We start from the raw sequence: 18,244 nt of genomic DNA, 5'->3' as shown, positions 1-18,244 counted from the left end.
CAGTGACATTTTCATACATGTATATGGAAATTTGCTGGTTTAATTTATAAAAGAGCATACCCAAAGAACATTTGCTGCAGGCTTTCTCCAAAACATCTTTTACGAGCACCATTTTCTTTGGTTGGGCCAAGGAGGCTGCAAGTAGAAAGGTGAAAAACTGCTAGCAATGTCTGTCTTTGGAAGAATTGCTTATTTGGTTATAATAAATTTTTTTATTATTTTTTAGATTTTGCTCTGTTAAGTTTCTGTCAGATTTTACGCTATTCAGAGTTATAACTAGAAAACTAGTATCATTATGTAAACCTTACTGCATCTCTGTGTAACCTTAACACTCAATGCACGACATCCTGCCATATAAATGTGCTGAGCAACAAGCACAAGTTGGGAACCTGATCTTCTAATCAGAAGAGTCCACTCTTTAACAGGATCTGCCTTTGGCATCACCTCAATCAGAAAGGTGTTTTGTTAATATAAAAAGAATATTCTCTTAACCTCATAACTCAGTCCTGAGAAGGGTTCCAGAGACATGCAATTCAGGTATTAGCGATAAGAATAACAGAAACACCCAGCCAGAAACTAAGTATTGCTTAGATAGCACGCAATAAACATACTGGGCCGTGACGTGAATTATGATTAAACAAAAAAGAGATAGCGAGCACTCCATACTCACTGAACGCTTTTCATCCTGGGCACCGAGTGGGTCAATCTCTGAAACGTGGCTGTATCATTACAGAGCATGGTAGCGCACACACCTCGATTCTGCTACTCCAGAACTGGGCGCGTGCCTTCACAGCCATCACGTCAAACGCCACAGTGGAGACCTCACTCGTGCACAGGACATATCAGCCAGCTCCAGACCCCAGACTCTGAGACACTGTGCTCTGCTTAACAGGCCACACTAGCTAAGACATGCTGGCAGCCTCTTCCATCAAAAAGGCTAGGTAGCAGGCGAGGAAGGTGAGCAAAAATCCTTTTATAATTGAAATTGCCAAACACACTCAAGCTGCCAGACAGATGTAGGAATTACGACAAAAGGTCAAGGAGGAACAAACACGGGAGTTTGGGTTTCTCAGTGAAGACGGGGACAAGATCAAAATGGCAAGAAGGGAGTGGAGAAGACAATGGAGCACCAGGGAAGAGGGGGGTGTTCTAACAATCACACACATGGCTGCAACCATGAGTCTCACGTTCCCTGCAGAGGAGGAACATGCAGAACTAAAGAAAGAAGACTAATTCCTAGTTCATGTTCTGCCTGTGAATTCAAACTTCACGGACACATTCACACCTGCATGATCTCAGCCTGAGATTTTTCTTCCTATCCCCTGTGTTGGGAACAGGGGAGAACACCACATACAAGTGTGACTCATGCACAAATCAACACAGCACTGCCAGTCTGCGGGTAGCCTCACTCCTGTGAACCTGAGACAGGAAGAAAAACAGCCCCCCCCCCCAAAAAAAAAAAGTCTGAGAGAACATCAGGAGAAGAAACTGGGTAAAAACTGGGTACATACACGCTTCCCCAGGAAGCCATGCAGCAGCATACTGCAATCAGAGGCGGAACAATGAACCATAACTCAAATGAACAGCTTGAACAGTTCAAAGTTCAGCTGCTGTGCAAATGATATAATCTGCTCTCACTGCCTGCAAACTGTCTGGCCTCAGCCAAAGTTCTGTTATGAACTAAGAGGAATGCGTGTTTTCAGTTGTATTCTTGAACAAAGAATGCTCCTGCTCATCACTGCAGAGCCAGAAATGTTATGGGCACATACAAGGAAATACAGAATGTAACCCTTTTCTTCAGTTCTCAACCTGTCAGATGTCACTCCTTTGCTTTGATTTCATCTATTACACCTGGCTGAGAGCTCCCTCTCTAGAAACTAATCAATCTTAAGGCACAGGTGGACAGATTCATTTTGCTATTGACTGACCTATAGCTACAAACGCGGACAACACTTTATCAGTAGTTCTTGAGAAGTTAACTGCTCATTTCATTAAATCTCAGACAGCATTCATGCCTTGACCTTCAACATTACTGTCTTCTTTAAGAAGAAAACTAAATCTAAGTCATGTAGACTTGAAATTTTTCTAATTGTGTACTATTCAATTCCTGAAAAGGTGTTAAAAGGGTTCACAGGTCCCATGTCAGTACTTTAGTCTACTCAAAAGAAATGTGAACCACTGGCTGCATTCTTAGGGCCTAGTAAAAAAACGCCTTGAAAAAAGAGAGTTCCTTCCACAGATACCTGTGGAAATGCAAAGATTCTGGGTTTGGATGGTTACAGACTCCTTCCCCCATCCAGGGAAAACAGCAAAGGGCAGGCTTCAAAAGCTTCCAGGCACCAGCACTGTGACTCCTGCTGAACAACGGGAGCTTGTGTTGGAGAGAAGATGCTAACCACAGGCAGTGGTTGATCATGGTTCCTGCAGCTGGCGCACAGTGGAGGCAGAGGTGCTGATGAGGTCTTGAGGAAGGCTCTCGCGGGCTTCCTGCATCCGGCGCCGTGCCCTCTGGAAAGCCTCTACAACACAGCAGGTGACAGCAAGTCAGAAAGCATCAGACAGCCTCAGGGACAGGGAAGGATGAGTCTTTCCAGTGAACATCGTCTCTCCTGGCACAGGAGCCTCGCTTCCTGTTACTAAGTTCCACCAAAGCAGCACCTGGCCCTTGCTGCCCTCTTCACTTATTTCTGGCACTGTCTTTACTCTGTGTGTAACAGAATCACACAGAGCCTGTGCATCAGTACCACAAGCTATGCTCAGTGCCAGGCAAGACTGGGCAGCCCGGCCTAGGCTTTGTCCTCACGGAGTGGTTATCCCTCCTGCCTGCTGACAGCTGATGTCTCCTGAAGCTTCCAGCTCAGATCAGAACATTTAACCTCTGCTATAGCCTCACAGAGCTCGAGGCGGGGGGAGGCAATTATCCCCACAGTAATGGATTCTCCTGAAATATCCTGCCCACTCTGTAAAAAGGGGGCAAAAGCGAGCCAAAGACTCGCAAGGGAGAACAACACTGAAAGCCCTACCCAAAACATTGTAGACAGAGCTCTGCTGGCTGAAGCCTCCAAGCCGGTCCAGTACACTCTGCATGCGCTGCCTCAGGGCACTGTTTTCCAGAAACGCTCTGCACAGAAGTACAGCAAGAGGTCAGGGCTGCCAAAACACAGCACACAAGATGGAGCTCGTACTTGCTTTGATGCACTTACTTAGACTGCTGCAGGCAGTAAAGCCGGAATGTGACGCTCCCAGTTGTCTCTGTGCGAAAACCAAAGCGGCTCAGATGCTCTCCCTGCAAAGACAGCACAAGATAGAGTACGCACAGCCTGCTGCAGCAGGCTGACCCTATGAAAATGAGCATGCCCCACCAGGAGTATGTGCTCCTGCAGACACAATCTCTCCCTTCCCCACAGCACACAAAAAGTGGGCTTAGAAAGAGGCAGACAGTTCCTGGCTGTGCTGAGGGTAAGACCTAAACACCAGCAAGCTGACAGTGCAGTGCTGGAGGAAGGTTTCAACAACTGCATCACAGCTCACTCCCACAGAAAGCTGGTGCTAAGATCAACTTGCTTATTACCCCAGCAAGCACCTCTGCAGCTTTCTTAAGAATGTAAAATTTCTGCCTGTCTCACACCCATCAACTTCCTTCTTTGGGAAGCTGTTCCAGACACAGTACAGCCCAGATACCTTACAAAAACACAGGAAAAAGTCTATCGCTAGTAACAAATGCTGACCTGACAGACACTTTATGGACAGGGCCAGCACAGGCAGTGGTAAGTCAGGGCTTTGGTCCATGTTCCCTCAATTCTCTAAGCTGCACACACCCCAAGAAGGTAGAGAGCTCTGTCTCAGTGTTTGCCTGTTCCTCTGTTCATGAACACAAGTCTCACAAAGGAAACATTTCTTTAGCCTGACGGGACAACCAGCTCATCCTTAGTCAAATCTGGTCCAGGCTGTCCACGGACATCTGAAGCCGAGAGCATAATCTAGAATCTCCCATCAAGAGCAATGCCCTACAGCCAAGCCCACCTTGAAGGTTGATGGTATCCTGACGTAGGTGATGTCCTCCAGCTCAGGAGATCCACCAATGAAAAATCTCCTCATCTCAGCAACTATCCCCAGCTCCACAGGGCGCCAGGTAGGGATGGTGAGCATGTGGAGACCTGACCCAGGACAACGGGAGAGCTTAGCAGCTATAACGAACAATCTGTTCCAAGCCACAGTGGACAGCATGGTAGATGGATACCTGCTGACCCAAACCACAGCAGGCTGGAAATGGAAACACTGCACAGTACCTCTTTAATATTTTCCCAATAAGTCAGCCCCACACAGTCACACAGCCAGTGCTGAGAGCACCCCCTGCCCATGAAGGCCATCTCCTTACTACACGTGGGTGTCAGAATATTTGTGGCCCCCAGATTCCATGTAGGACAGAGAGGGCTACTTCTATTATAAAGACAGATATGCAGCATCGCCTCAGAGCATTATCACACAAGATTTTGTGACAGAAGCACCTAAGGAACAAGGACAGCAATATGTGATGCATCTCAACAAGAAGGCAGAATGGTGCAGGATGCATCAAATCCTTCTTTGCTGCCCCCCAACAGCTAACTATGCCCTCCAGCACGCAAAGGCAAAGCCTTCCCAGGACCAGCTGAATCCATTCCCAAGAGAACCACTCAACTCATTCTCCCAGACAATCAACATAATGCCCCAAGTATGTTTTACCTGGGGATGGTGGTAGCACCAAAGAACCATATCCTTCAACACGGTACCTCTGCCAGAAATCCAGGGACAGGACCTCAAAGTAGAGAACAGGCCACTGAGGGAGACTGTCTGCAAGGAAGGGGAGCAGATCACAGCTTTGTGAGGGAGGCTATCGTAGAGGGAAAAAAATGCTAAATGCCCAACTCCACTAGTAGGAAGTCCTTTCTGTATTTTTTCTACAAAGACTAACCTAGATGTACAGGTGATTGTTTTCACCTGTAAAAGCTGAACCCTCAGACTTGAGGATAAAAACAGAATTATTGATAAGATGTTTAAAATTTGGAAAAATTCATTGTTTTGAGATCAAGTTCAAACTGGTTCCTCGATTATCTCTGAGCAGACAAGACAATCTTTTGTGTATGATCTAACGCCAAACAAGGCAATCTCTTTTTTATTTCTGACCTTTCCCACCCTTATTGGGGGATAATTAACTTGGATTCTCCTACAGATCTCCAAGCATTTCTTTTTTCCATGGTGAAACAAACTCACTGCATTTATTCCAGGCTGAAAATTCATTAGTGTTGGTTGAATACTCAAATCCAATGCATACATTGGATTCAAGAGGCAAGGCATGCTGCAGAGCTGTCCCTAGCAATTGCAATCCAAAGAGCAACAGGGCTGGTGAGGAAGCAGCAGTAGTGTAGTGAAGCAGCAGGAATAGGCAGCAGAGAAGCTCAGCTTATAACAGAGCTGGAAGTTTCAAAGTGACATGAACTATAAAAAGATTATGCAGGTCACTGAGTGTGTCTACAAACATAAGACTTAGCAGAGAGCTTTAGTTGTGTACAAAAAAGATGCGCATTGTTGCTGCAGCATCCCAGGGCTCTGTGCAATATGCTAGGCATGGCAACACAGACCAGCATGCCATGCATTTTGAGACAGCCAAGCTAAGATCCAAGCAGTTTTGCAACCGGATAAAGCTGACTACAGTCTGGAAGCAAGGTAAGATCAATGAATCCATACAAACGCTAACATGCCGCCAGGCAGGGCAAATATAGTATGTGTCCAGAGGCTGTGTGGTGACAGGGTGATCATTTGCTGAACAAGAACATTTCCCTTTGTTTAAATCTGTCCTTTCATCTTGGTGAGGGGCCAACAACATGCCAGACAGCATGATGCCTGCTGACACCACAATCAAAAGACTTGAGAGTTTCACATTTCAGAGCAACAAGGAAATGCACCTTCCAATTCGTCTTCTTGGGTGAAAAACATCTCCAAAGTGAAGGGGTAGCAGAAGTATGCCACATTATCCTAGAAAAGGAACAGGATAGAGATCAGATTCCTGGACAAGACAATTCATCACTACCACTGCAGGGGGCACAGAGAGCAGGGAGAAAAGAACTAATGGTGGAAAAGAGCTAATGATGCCTAAGCAAGACCAATCACATCACAGTAACAAACATCTGACTGCAGGATGGACCTGCACACATTCTCAAGTGCCATGTTGATGGAACAGGCTGTTAAAAACAATGAAAAAGGGGAAAGAGTAACACAACTCAAATGACAATTCAGCCAGCTGCATAACTACCACACTGCCACCATCTTTACAGGAGCCAAGCAAAATACTTCAAGCAATGGTATTACTGAAATGTTGTATGATAATTATTTCTGTAATATGCAAACTATCTCACATAAAACACATTAAAAAGCTGATAAAATTCAAATTTTGTATGAGAAGAGCTGGAGACAGCAATGGAACTAACTTCCCAGACAGGAGGAGGGGTTCATTTTCAGAAATAAATTTAGAGACTGTGTGCATTCCTGCCCCAGGCAAGCCAGAACAATGCTTCATTAACTCTGAGCATTTGAGAACACAAAAATCAAAGCTCCAAAGACAATCAATCAGCCAGAAGGAAGAAAAAAATAAGGTTCCAGAAACTGCTTTGAAATAGTTTCATTTGGTCTAGTTTTGTTTGGATACAGTGGCACCCTGGAATGAGAAGAATCCCAAACACGCTCCACCCTTGAAAGGAGCTCTCAAGTCAGGACCTTTGCTGAATAGATGTATAGCTTGTTACATATGTTCCACTTCAGAAAATGTCTGTTCAAACTGTTCTGCAGGTCTGAAAGCATCCTTACCCAGCCCACTGTCTTGGTGGTACAGGTCTGAGTGACTCCTGATAGCTGCTGGACCATGGGGCTCGACCACCCTGGGAGAAGAGGAGAACGTGAGCACAGTAGTGAATGCTCTGGGTGAGAGGCTTTGAGGACTCACAAACCAAAGCAGCTCAGAGAAGAACATCAGTCCCAGGTGACTGGGAAAACACATAACATCACCCACTCTCAATTTCCCTAGGTGTGTCCCACCCTATCTTGTTCCAGGCAATGGCTGCTCCCCAGAACACCCCAAACTGTCAATGAAAAGCACCAAATCCATCTGAAGAGAAAAGCAGAACCACATCTAAATGTATTGAGTAGCAAATGTGGTAGCTCTTTGGACAAATACCAGGGTATAACCAGAGAGGGGAGCCAGAGCCATAGCTTCAAGGAACCTAAATACGCAGCGGGATGTGTATGTTAGTGCTGGGAACCTTATTTATCAGTTGATACTTAACATGTTAGTGTCAGCACAAAACGTGACAACATGATGGCGAGCACTGAAATCAGACAAGGTCACTACTGAGATGGAGAAGACAGGAAGGCTATTGTCCACAGTATAAGGAATGAACTTTGGGTAGACCGCTGGACACAATCACCACTGGTTGAGAAACCAATGGACCTCTATGTCCTGGCCTGATTTGGAGAGAGAAGAGGGGAAGATGCAACTTTCCCCCAGACTTAAGTTTAGTTCACACAACTGAGTTCTGCAATTTTGGCTCTGAAGACCTCTGTCTAGATACCAGCCCCAGCATTCACTTTTTCTGACTCAACAGAGCTGATATGCTGGACCAGCCAAAGTAAGCTTCACTCCTTAAACTGCTGTGATATGGCTGGAAACTGAATACTTACGGTTAGGCAGCTCCACGAAGAAATGAACATAGAGGTTGTCATACTCATAGCCTTGAGCTGAAACTGAGAAGAGAGAATGACCTTCAGCTCCTTGCTTCTACAAAACTCCAATACTCACTGTAGACTTTTGGAAGAGACAGTACCAATAACCTCAGGGACAACCAGCTACTGATGAAAGCTGGGAAAAGCCAGAGTCTTCAAAGTAACAGAACACAACCTTCAAAGATTCCTCCTCTAGACCAGTCCTGTCCCCACATCACTAACCAGATTAGGGAAGTCACACATTTAAAGATTATAGCAAAGAAAGCAATTATTAACTTCCCAGTCTGCTCTCCTTTTTTTGGATCTGTATGTCGTCCCAGAACAGCTGCAGCATTTGTAACCTCCAACCTGTAAATGCTACTCAAGGAGTCAGTCCACAAAAACAGGGGAGCAGTAAGAAGTAAAGGATTCTAGTGAGAGAATCACCTACTGTGGGCCTGCCTGCAATCCAAGAATCCTTGGCCCCTTCACAGCCTCAGCCATCCCAGCAGACCCAGATCTGCCCCTATAGTTAGTGTTTATAGTAAGAACTCACCTATTTCTCCATTCACAAAAAGCCGCAGTGTACCAGGAAGAGTCTGTAAGAATGAGCACATAAACAAGATAAATAGCTCAATGACCACTGGTGGAACCTAATGCAATCCCCTCCCAACAGGGTCTCACACAGGTATTTCACAGACACTTGTACTTGAACGATTCACTCTACTATCCAGGTAGGAGTCATGACATCTCACATCACTTTCCAGAAGTGAACAGTCCCTCTGGACAGAGATTCTCTACAAAAACCAAATTCCCAGACTGCAGAACTTTACTCTTCTGTAAATTGGTCTCTTACAGACTTCAAGATGGATATAAAATGTAGTGAGAAGTCACTTGCAGAAGCCATAGTCCTGTTCCTCCTGTAGTATTCCTGCACTTGCCCAAGGTGGGAGGAAGCACAGGACAAGCTGAGACACTATATCAAAGTACAAGAAAGTACAACAACTTTCACACTTTGGCAAACAAGATTTGAGCAAAGAAGATTGCACTCTGGGTAATTCAGTGAGAGGGGAATCTGTACATGAGTTTGGGGCTGGGAGGGTCTGTTTACTTGAACAAAGTGGCACATAGATGTGTTTGACATTCAAGAAGTTAACAGCTATCCCAAAAGATATAAACCCACCTTTCTTCTTAAAGTATTATATACAAAGGCCTTCAGACAATGCGTAAAGTCTCACAGAGGCTGCAGTGTTCAGCACCCTCTGCTGCTGGTCTGACAGACACAGGATGGATCTCTGCAAGCCCCATATCCATTGCGGCCTGTCCTTTTTGACACAATTTTCTGCTGAAAGCCACAAGGTAAAAGGTGCCAACATAACCCCAGAATGAAACAGTCTTTGGAGACTGTGGTACAAATGGCAGCCGTGCTAACCAGGTCAACAGCCTCCAAAGGCAGCAGTCCCTGCTGAGTGCTGCTGCACTCACCGTTTCAAATTCTGAGCCTACGAGACCACTGAGGTATTCCTTGTGCCGACTGTACAGCTGAAAACACAGAACAAGCAGATTAGAAAAAGTGCATTTTTGATAATGTATGTTTTGATTTATTACAAAAATTGTAATGGACGTAACTTTAAATCCATTTAAACTGTTGACAGGCTTAGCACACAGATTTTTTTCATTGCTATAGCAGATATAGAGAATATAAGAATCGAATAGAACAAAGATGTATAACTGCTAACACTGCATGGAACTTCTTCAAAGATGACCTCATCAAAGATCAATTTAAGGGAAAAAGAAACTCTGAGGAGTCAGATCTTAAATGACATGTTAAAAACACAAGCATAAACTACTCCAATGAAATCAACAGATGGGAGATCAGTGTAGTGAATCATTATTTCCTTATTGACCGTTAAATCAATAAGAAAACATATAAATGAAAACCTAAAACATTAAAGTAGCTTTATAAGCTGCCACAGCCAAAAAGGCAATTCAGAAAGATCAAGACATAAAATGAGATCCAAATATCCTGGGACATTACAGGTAACAAAAAATCATTCAGGAAGTATACAGCCAGCATCGGGAAGACCAAGGAAGGGCGTTTGCCCACTGCTCAAAAGGGAAGGAGAACCATTGGCTGGTGACACTAGTAAGGCATGAATGTAGGTGGTTTCCTGCATCAGTTTTCACTACATAGATCACTGCAGTCAGAGACCAACACAACTAATACTGGACAAAGCCTCTACCTGGAGTAAGGAATGAAGCTGTCAGGCATTATTTGTTGAAGATCTCAAATTGCTGGGCATGATGAGACTGACTGCCAGCAACATCCATTTTGCCAACTTTAGGTGTCTACAGCACTACCAACTACATCTGCATGACAGTCTGAGCTCCTTCTGCCAATTCAGGAGAACTACTCAGTATGAGCAGTGGAGGCTGGTCCTTACATCTCTGAACACACGCTGCTCACGTTCTTCTTCCTCTGGTTGCACCTGGACAGACGCATTCTCAATGGTGTATTTCCACACCTCTCTCTTCTCTCCATCCAGCTCAATCCTGTAAAGCCCCAAAACACATGGGAAAAACTCCCCCATTACACAGAGAATAGGCACAGGCAGCAACAGCAGTCCCCCCTCCACCAGGCCCATGCAGTAAATATAAGGCCACCAATGGCCCTCTCCTCGCTCCCAAGTGCCTGCCAGCATCGATGACTCAAAAAGGGAGACTTGTGTCCAGCATATGCATAACCTGTATGCCTAGGGCAGGGGTCCTCAAACTTTTTAAACAGGGGGCCGGTGCGCGAATGAAGGGGCAGACAGTCATCTGCGGCTGCTTGGTTTCCCCCCCAACCCCCAGCAGGGGCGGGGGGGGGGGGGGGGGGGGGGGGGGCGGGGGATTCTGTAAATACCGGGGTCCGGATTGAGGACCCTGGGGGGCCATATCCGGCCCGTGGGCCATAGTTTGAGGACCACTGCCCTAGGGACTTGCACCAACACCCCACACATCACACACGGAGTGACACCAAGCACAAGCACAAAATGATCTTGCCTTAGAAATCTCCGGAATAAAAGTGAAAAACAACTCTCAATTTAAAGTACTGATCCACACACCTAAAGGGTGACCAGGAGACAGCCATTCCAGCCCTCTGTATCAGTCCCATGAGAGCTACCAGCCCTGTTCCACTCACCGGTAGGCCCCTTTGGTGCCACTAAAGTCAGGCTTCACTGTGATCACCCCGTTGCCATCTACCTTGATCGTGCAAAGAACATGTTCATACTCCTTGCGACCAAGCCTAATGGAAGACATCAAGAAGCACAGTTTAAATAGAGAATACGGACACTCTCTTTACCAGCTGAGCTGGTAAAGGCACATCGGGGTACAGAAGGGAACAAACACACTCATACTCTCCTACATTAGTTTAAGAAGTCTTCTGGAGAGATACACTCAGTTACCTCCCAGCTGAGAAAAAAAGGCAGAGAGAAATGGCAGCCCAAGTTACTGAGCCTTTGAAATTCTCTCCCCTTAACTCATGAAAGAAACAGGAGATTTGAGTAAGGAGGGAAGATGGGTTTCCTTCTGGGAAATTAAGATCACTTCAGGATTTTACTTACTTCCCGTAAGGTCCCAAGTCCCCCATGATGTACATAGTCTGGACAGGAGTGTTAATCACATGATTGTTCTTTATAAATTCTTCTGAGGGTTCCCAGATGATGATTTTCGGCTTCAGAGAACTTGCTTCTCTGTCAACAACAGAACAGCACAAGTCACAGCCCAGCACACGCAGCACAAAATTCCCCATGAGGAGGAGTCAAACTGCTGGATTCCAAGTGCGACACAGCTCAAGCCACCAAATTCCACAGACTAGGCTGCTCTGCAGCTGGGGCACCAGCACCAGGAAACCTCCACTAGCAAGCCCCAAGTCCCAGTTTGCACTCACACTGGCCTGCGGTCTTGTCTTCTCTTCCTCACATTGGCCATCCGCTCTGCCAGATATGATGGGACCTCACGATCCGAGTCAGTTACTTTCTGGCAGTGCTGGAAGACAGAAACACACAGGAACTAGTTTAATTATAACAGGACATCTTTCCCAAACACAGCTCCCCTCTTGAAGGACAGAACAGATAAGTACGCAGCTACATGCAAAGACAAACTGCTAAAAGACTGTAGTGTAGATTTCATTCACTGTTCTTGTGGCAAAGTACAGTTAAACTCCACACAGCAGGTTACCTACCCAGCAATGCTACAAAGCCAACTCCTCCCTCCCTGACCACCATTCTAAAACAGGGAGACCTCATCCCAGGTCTGGGGCACCACGTAAAGCTGCTCTGCAGAAGCAGTATGTTCTCCTGTATACAGGATATCTGCCCTGCTTCTGCATGGCCAAGAACTGATAAAGGTTCCCTCCGCGGCAGGCCTGCCTGGTGGTTTTGACAGACACTGCTGTACAGATTTTCTGTAACAAAGAGCTGGTACCTCCTCTAGGTTAGTGAATCGATCATGATCCGTGTAGGTGAAGATCCGGTAGTTCTTGCGACCGCCAGCCTTCTCCAGTTTCAGGATCTCCTGGTGGTACTGCCGGTCCAGGGGAGTCTGGCAGGCTGACTCGTTTCGGTACAGATCCACCTCAAACTGAGAGCACCCCAGGGAAAGCAAAAAGTCTGCCCTTCACCCGCGTCCTCAGAGCCACAAACACTTTGCAGCTGAGACTGCCAAAGCCACCGCAGCGCGAGACAAGATCCTTTAGGGATCCCAGCAAACAACACGAGCTCCACAGCGGCTCCGACGTTGCTCAGGCAGGCGGCCACCAGCACCCACCAGCAGCCACCTGGGCCCACCCCGAGGGGTGCACCCCAAGGGCCCGCACCCTAAGGACCCCCCCCCCCGAGGGCTCACCCCGAGGGCACCCACCCCAAGGGGGCTCACCCCGAGCCCCCCCCCCCGAGGCAGGAGGCCCTGCAGGGAAGGACGGCAGGGGGAGGCCGCCGGGCCCCACAGCGGGGAGACCCCCGAGCCGCAGGCGGCCGCCGCCCGCCCACCTGGCTGAAGAGCTTCTCCTGCCACCCCACCTCGGCCTCCTCCTCCTCCTCCTCCGGGGGCCGCCGGGCACCTGCGGGAGAGACCGCCCGGTCACGGCCGGTGGCGCAGCGCCGCCCGCCCGCCCGCCCCGGGTGCCGCACGTACCAGTACCGGCGCGCTCGGCCGGCCGCAGGAGCTCGGGGCCGGACAGCAGCGGCGGGGCCTGCGGCAGGAGCGGCCCGGCCGCCGTCACCCGCTGGATACGGACCCTGCAGGGGAGGAGAGAGGCAGCGTCACGGCGGGCCGGGGCCGGGGGGCCGGGGCCGAGAGGGCCGGAGGGCCGCTCACCGGAGGCGCAGGTTGCGTACGGGGTCGCGGGAGCGGTAGATGGCGGCGCCGGCATCCGCGCTGCGCAGAGGCTCCGCCATGGCCGCGGCGGGGCCCGTCACCGTGGAGACGCGGCGCAAGTCACAGCGCCCCCCCGCGGCCGGCGGGGCCCCTCCCGGCCTCCGGGCCATGGCGGGCCCGGCTCGGGGCGCGGTGCCCGTTTGCCTCCGGTCCCTGCTGCGGCAGCACCGGCCGGGCAGCTTCCGCGGCGCGGAGGCCCCTGGGCTCCACGGGAGGCGGCTCCCCCGTCCCTCCGTGCCAGAGCCCGATGCTCCGGTGTGAGAGGAGGCCTCCACCTCCCCCCGAGGGACACCCTGTGGAAGGCCCCCATCCTGCCCGCCCCGTGGCGATGCTGAGGGCAGGGTCCGCGGCCAAAACCTACCGGGAGCTGAGGGCGAGCTTGCCCCTTCCTCTGGTTTGTTCCCTGCCCCGTTGCTCATCTCCCCCGACATTTGCCTGTGGGGCTGCCAGGGAGGGGACACCCTCACAGAGGCCACCGCCACCCTCACGCCAAGGCCCCGCCACCCTCATGCCAAGGCCCCACCACCGCCACCCTCACGCCAAGGCCCCGCCACTCTCATGCCAAGGCCCCGCCACCCTCACATGAAGGCCCCGCTCTGGGGCAGCGGCGAGCCTGCCCCTTCACCAGTGGGCCATGGTGGCAGCCACCACCACGGCACCTCAGCAGCCATTTTGCTGACAACCGCCTGGTGCCACCCGTCCTCTGGCTCTTCCCTGCTGTGCTTCCACCGGTGAGAGGCCTTGGGAAGATGTTCTGGAGATCCACATGCACTGTGTGAGGCAACCTCTCTGCTGGAAGAGGAGAGGTGTCCTGGGAGCCTACGTTCTTCCTGCTTGTGCACAACCTCCCCCACCAGCACCTCGGCTTCTCTGGTCGGGTGCCATGGTATAGACACCAACTATATATACATTTATGTCAGCTGTCAAGGGAAGGCTGCTGGCTTACCAAAAGGCCTCAGTCTTTTGATCTGTTCAGGATTACGTTGAAAGACTTTTGCTATATAAGGGTCAAGATGTCTAAACTCCCAAACTGCCAAACTGATTTAATGCTTAGCTATGTCTTAAACAAATCTACGCACAAAGTTTCAGCCAAGCTGACTCTCTAAAGCTGTTAAAAGTGACAAATGAAGGGACTGCTAGTCCAGAGAGTCAGCCTTGGGAAGGACGGGAAACAAAGAATGGATGGGGAAAAGAACACTGTTAAGTTATGCAGAAAGAAGCCTCCAAGTGAGGAAGTTCTGGCCACAAGAGGAGACAAGCCAAAAAAGTGCTGCATCCACGGGAAGTTGGTTGAAAACAGGACAAAAGTAATTGTGGCAGTGGGAGATCGCAACCTCCAATTCAAATAGCCTCCCCAGGACAGGGCAAACCCCTGCTGAGGGAGCTTGCAGAGTTAGTAAAGAACTTCAGCAGTGTTGTCTGAGGGTGTGCACTAGTTTGCATTAGAAGTGAGAAACTTGTAACCAACCCTGTGTGTGAGTGAAAATGAACATATAATACACTATGAGCATGCAAGTGCTCTGCTGTATAGAACATGCACCCTTGAGTAACCTGGTGAGCACACCCAGAGCAAACCTTCCCCCTCAGCGCCGTGATAAAGAATGCCTGTCTTCTCAAACTTCAGATCTAGTCTTAGAGGGTTTTTCTCTGTGACCAGCTTTACCGTATCAGGTCCCTTCCCTGGAGCCAGCCCTGAGGTGGACTCCTTTCCTCCCAGTAACCTGTTTGCCCCATGGCCCCCTGTGGAGTCACTGCCCATGAGGTTGGTGTGCCTGAAGGCTCCGCCACCCAGCTCTGCCAGCTGGGATCCCTCTCCAAAGGGCCCTCCTGCACAGGGGGCTCCCCTCTGGTACCTCTCCTGGGATGCTGGTCTGGCTGCACAGCTGCAGCTCCAGGAATGTTTTGGTCAAGACAAGGTTAAATATTGCAGAAAGGCATATTCACATAAGTGCGCTGTGGTGCTGATGCGCTATGTCCCACGTTCAACTGTCACACTAACAGCCTGAGGTATAAAAGCCTGGTGGGATTTAGATCTTCCTCCCCAGACCATTAGCTGTGGCGGAAATTCCTTGGTGGTCCCTTCAGGTATTGCAAGGCCTTCACATTTTCAGATCTGGAACACTAGCTGCCACAAAATCAGAAAAAGCCATTTATTACAGAAAAGCAGAAAGCTGATACAATTGTACAAAAGTCACAGTGAAATATCTTCTTTTTTTTTTTTTTTCTGGGCAAATATAGCATTTTTGTGTCACTTTATTCAGCTTTTTAAAACCTAATAGCAGAGTAGGCAATAATAGGAACTATGTTAATTGACAGACATTGGCAAAGCTCTGGCAACAGTTGGCATCTGAGACAGAAAGAAAGGATGTAATTATGTGGTAGGTTCTCAATAAGTTTTTCACAATCAGAGTCTGAAAAGCCATACTGCTCATATCAAATTTGACATGACAGTAAGAATTGGGCTGTCAATATACATCCTATAGTGCAACAGCTTGTTGACTTCAATGGTCCTGGTTAGAATAAGGAAATCTTGGTGACCCACTGCAGCTTCTTAACACCTTGAGTGGGTACAAATGTAGCAGCTGGCAAAAGAGAGGAGCCCAGGAGAGAAGCATCAAATGAGTGACCTCGACAGGCTGGAGAAATGGGCTGCCAGGAATGTCATGAAGTTCAACAAGGAAAATTGTGAAGTCCTGCCCCTGGGAAGGAACAGTCCCAGGCACCAGTATGTGCAGGGGGCCGGCCGACTGGGAAGCAGCTCTGCAGAGAAGGCTGCTGAAGACCCTGGTGGACACCAAGTTGAACCTGAGCTAGCAGCATACCCTTGCAGCAAGAAAGGCTACCACTGTCCTGTGCTGCATGAGGAGTGTTGCCAGCAGGTTGAGGGACGTGATCCTTCCCCTCTACTCAGTACTGGTGAGGTCGCACCTGGAGCACTATGTCTAGTCCTGGGCTCCCCAGTATGACAGACGTGGAGAGAGTACAACAGAGGACCCGGAAGGTGATTAAGGGACTGCAGCATCTGTCCTGTGAGGAAAGGCTGAGAGAACTGGGACTGCTCAGCCTGGAGAAGGCTCAAGGGGGATCTCATCAATGTGTATCAATATCCAAAGGGAAGGTGCCAAGAGGATGGAGCCAGGCTCTTTCCAGTGGTCCCCAGTGACAGGACCAAAGGCAATAGGCACAATCTGAAACACAAGAGGCTCCCTCTGAGCATTAGGAAGCAGTTTTTTACTGTGAGGGTGACCGAGCACTGGCACAGGTTGCCCCAGGAGGTTGTGGAGTCTCCATCCATGATATCCAAAAGCCACCTGGCCGTGATCCTGGGCAGCCTAGGTGTCCCTGCTTGAGCAGGGGGTTGGATGAGGTGACCTCCAGAGGTCCCTTCCCACCTCAAACATTCTGTCAACCTGCACTGTTTCCCTCTCCAGGAAGCACATTCCTGCTGCCCCTCATGCCAGCACGAGCACTTGGGCAGCTGCGTGACAAGGTGGAGCTTACCTAAAGACTAATTTGCCAACACAACACACAAATACCCCCAAGCTCCCAGCTGTTGCACACTCAAGCCTGCTCATGAGAGGTTTGGGACTGCACTGCTGGGGGCAGAACTGCCTCCATGGGCAGAAACCTGCATCTAAGATGATTCGCGTGACCACAAACCCACACAGCCCCATTCCCAGCAGAAGTGAAGGCAGCCACCACCACTCCCAAAAGCAAGATGTGGCTCTGTTTTTTTGGATGAGAAAAGAGACAATTTGGCTGAAAAATACACAAAATCTCCCCAACACTGAAAAAAGCAGGGGTTTGACCATTTGCACCAGTATCAGCAGGGATGTAAACAAGGATGGCCCCTGCTGCATTTCCAGCCAGTGGTTCCACCCCAGTAATGCTGAAACAACTCAGAATATGGAATCAGCTTAAAAAGCAGAGGAATTGAAAGTACAAGTCTCCAAACTGTTCTATGATTTATCCAAGTAGTTCGTAATTGTTGACTTCCTTCTGCAATTGCCATTTTCAGCAATTTTTTCTCTCCAGGTGGCAATGTCCTTCAATTAAAATCAGTTTTATGACATCCTACAAGCCTACACATGACTAAACATATATATAAAAATGCATAATTTATTTTTTTTCATAGACTACAGAAAGGGCATCAAAAAATCTCAAGGATGCCCTGTAATATCACTGAACAAAAAACAATTGCAGCATTCTAGTGTCCCTAGTACTATGTAAGAGTAAACTGTAGGCTAAAGACTTGTCTCTTAAGAACATCTTTTCCTCATGATACAGCAAACAGGGTTTGGTGCTGGCTCTGGATGCCACGCAGAGCAAAAGACAGAGATATCTCCTCTCCTGCAGGGACAGGGTGGACGCCAAACACAATCCTCCTTTCTAGTCCTGAGAAGCATTGGATGCTGTCAAGAACAATGATGTTTTTCTAAAAAAATTCCCTGCTGACCCCAAGACCAACCTCACCCTGCAATTCCTTACTTGCCTTTTTAGCTCAGGTTCCAATACGTGGCTGAGCACCTGGGCTGCATGCTGTGTGCTGCACAGAGCTGCAGTATCTGACAGAATAGCCTTGCTGGGTGGAGGTGCTGCACTGCCTGGTCACAGACTCTGCTATTTCAAATGTGTGTGTGTGTGTCATTATTTTTTTTTATTATTATGCAGTCACCTAACAACGAATGGACACATCCAGCCTGTTTGAACAACTTTTCCAGCACCTCGTAGGGCATACCTGTGTTATATTCTCATAGGATTTCCTCCATTAGATTAAACATGACGTTGTATATTTGCTTGGCATTATGGATCACTTTGGTCAACCATTCCTGAGAATATAGTTCTGAAAACTTAAGACCACAACCATATGTGTGAGTGAACTGTACAAAATCCAGGAAGACCCAGAAAATGCCACTTTTTTTCTTGACTAGCTCCCAGGCACATTGGTGCCAGTTTCCTTCAGACTGAAAATTCTGAGCTTCATCAACCACAATGTGTTTCACTTTTGGGAAGATCCTACTTAAGAAGACAACATGTGTCACAGACCGGAAGATCTCATTTCTAAAAAAAAACCAAACTGAAACTTGAAAAA

The 18,244-nt window shown here is 48.5% G+C and overlaps 1 protein-coding gene across 3 annotated transcripts; it reads right to left on the bottom strand.

Annotated features, from left to right (window-relative positions):
- Positions 1-22: 22 nt before the first annotated feature.
- Positions 23-13,187, bottom strand: MKS1 (MKS transition zone complex subunit 1). 3 transcript variants are annotated; one of them, XM_055797026.1, is made up of 18 exons: positions 13,093-13,187; positions 12,910-13,013; positions 12,765-12,835; positions 12,202-12,357; positions 11,666-11,763; positions 11,340-11,468; positions 10,916-11,020; positions 10,176-10,284; positions 9,217-9,273; positions 8,288-8,330; positions 7,711-7,773; positions 6,841-6,911; positions 5,943-6,012; positions 4,723-4,830; positions 4,024-4,157; positions 3,204-3,286; positions 3,024-3,121; positions 23-2,519 (listed from the first exon to the last, which is right to left on the bottom strand). In XM_055797026.1, the coding sequence occupies exons 1-18, from the start codon at positions 13,170-13,172 to the stop codon at positions 2,413-2,415; spliced, it is 1,686 nt and encodes a 561-aa protein (XP_055653001.1). In that variant the 5' UTR covers positions 13,173-13,187; the 3' UTR covers positions 23-2,412. The 3 variants fall into 3 exon arrangements, with proteins under 3 accessions (XP_055653001.1, XP_055653002.1, XP_055653003.1); XM_055797027.1 differs by having other exon boundaries at positions 13,113-13,164; XM_055797028.1 differs by having other exon boundaries at positions 13,013-13,143.
- Between the last annotated feature and the right edge of the window lie 5,057 nt (positions 13,188-18,244).

Source organism: Falco peregrinus, chromosome 2 (genome assembly GCF_023634155.1).
Source record: "Falco peregrinus isolate bFalPer1 chromosome 2, bFalPer1.pri, whole genome shotgun sequence".
NCBI lineage: Eukaryota > Metazoa > Chordata > Aves > Falconiformes > Falconidae > Falco > Falco peregrinus.
The sequence above is the reverse complement of the archived record's forward strand: the minus strand, read 5'-3'. Positions and strand labels throughout refer to the sequence as shown.